We start from the raw sequence: 1,814 nt of genomic DNA, 5'->3' as shown, positions 1-1,814 counted from the left end.
ACTTTACTGTTCAAAGATTTCACTGTGTAGCTAGCAATACTTATACAATTATGGCTCATATTACGTAATTCATATTTCAATTTTCTTTATATAGTAAATAATAGTGCCAGAGTTTTTTTAACGTATTACCATTAAGCCCGTCTTCAGATAACATTAAACCTTCTAACATTTTTATTTTAACTTGATATACGTTATAAAATTGAATTCCAAGAAGGCAAAACCTATTGCAACAGTACATTTTAAAAAATTCACTTACCAATTGTTGTAATCACAGTAATGGCATAAAGGACAGAACCAGCAAATGACCACTTTAAATCTTCCATTGAATCATTACCATTCCAACCGTCAGTTTCAATGAAATCAACAACACGTTTAGTGAATTCCATAAGTGCTATTTGTACACGACCACGTAATAATAAAATAAATTGAGCTTTTAATGAGTATTCACCTCGTATGTTGTCTGATTCCAATTCGCTTACTATATTGGTTACATTTTTATAATATAATCCTACTGAATTCTTTGGTGTATTTAGTTTACTTAAGTTAGTGGAATAATTTGTGGCCATTGAAGCATTGAAGTTGATATTTTCGAAATTCTTAAAAGTACTTCTATTAACCGAGTCAGTAGTATTTAAAATTTCCGTATTATTTTCATGATTCATATCTCTATTATCCAAGGTATCTTTTAAATTCTCCACAGAATATGTTTTTTTCTTTGGCTTTTCTTTTTCCAAAAAATCAATGACAAACTCTAAAAGTGCAATGGTATCATTGCATTTTTGCGGTTGTTTTGCTAAATAATTATGTATTTCACCAAACACTAATTGCAGAAATTCATTTGAAGCATCAATTCTATATTCATAAGCCAATGTTTTAACTTCTTTCTCTTTTCCACGTTCAATACCACCAAACAATAGACCACCTACAATTGTATAAGCAATAACCAAACCAGATAATCCGATATGAGAGAAAAGCATTGCTATAAATCTCTTAACTCCAGATTTAATCTCTTGCAATTTACGTCTACGACGTTCTTGTTTACGTAAACGCATACGTTCTTCACGTGATAGTATAGTAGTCGCTTTTGGACTGAATGGTTGTGGTGTTGCAATTTGAATAGGTGAAAATATATGAGGAGTATTGAAGTCTTGTTGAAAAATCATCTTCGTACAATAACTATTTATCAAATTGAGACTTCCAAAGAGTAAATACTATTGCATATATAAACAAATTCTTAGGACAATAAGTTCTTAGATGTTCACTGTTATTCAAATGTAAGTAAGTGAATGATTTCGTCCACGTTATGTCTCATCAATAAAATTTTCATCAAATATTTCCATAATTTTTTTTGTATTCATATATCATTAGATTCTGATGTCAGGTAATCCACATATTTGTCTACACTATTCTTTTTTTTTAAGTTTCTTACCATCGAATAGATTACTTAAGGAATAATTGTTATACATTTTATAAAATAACATATTAATCCAGGTTAAAAATTACATAACTTCAATCATTCATCATTTCCCAACCAATGGAATTTTGTTTATATTAAAATGATAAATAACCAATCAAATTTTGTTGTTTTAATTATGTATTATTTTTGACTTTAGATCATCTGTTAACTCTATTTATTTACAATAATTTATATCCAGAATTATTACAAATTATTATGAATATTGGAAAGCAAATAGAGTTTGCAGATGATCTAGAGTCAAAAATAATCCATAATTAAAACAACAAAATTTGATTGGTTATTTATCATTTTAATATAAACAAAATTCCATTGGTTGGGAAATGATGAATGATTGAAG

At 27.9% G+C, this 1,814-nt stretch overlaps 1 protein-coding gene across 1 annotated transcript; it reads right to left on the bottom strand.

Annotated features, from left to right (window-relative positions):
• Positions 1-248: 248 nt before the first annotated feature.
• On the bottom strand, positions 249-1,163 carry Smp_147190 (hypothetical protein; the record flags this gene model as incomplete). The annotated part of the gene is made up of 1 exon (XM_018796041.1): positions 249-1,163. One exon carries the CDS (start codon positions 1,161-1,163, stop codon positions 249-251), a length of 915 nt encoding a protein of 304 aa, XP_018650294.1.
• Between the last annotated feature and the right edge of the window lie 651 nt (positions 1,164-1,814).

This window comes from Schistosoma mansoni, chromosome 2, assembly GCF_000237925.1.
Source record: "Schistosoma mansoni strain Puerto Rico chromosome 2, complete genome".
Taxonomy (NCBI): Eukaryota; Metazoa; Platyhelminthes; class Trematoda; order Strigeidida; family Schistosomatidae; genus Schistosoma; species Schistosoma mansoni.
This window is presented reverse-complemented; position numbering and strand designations above follow the sequence as displayed.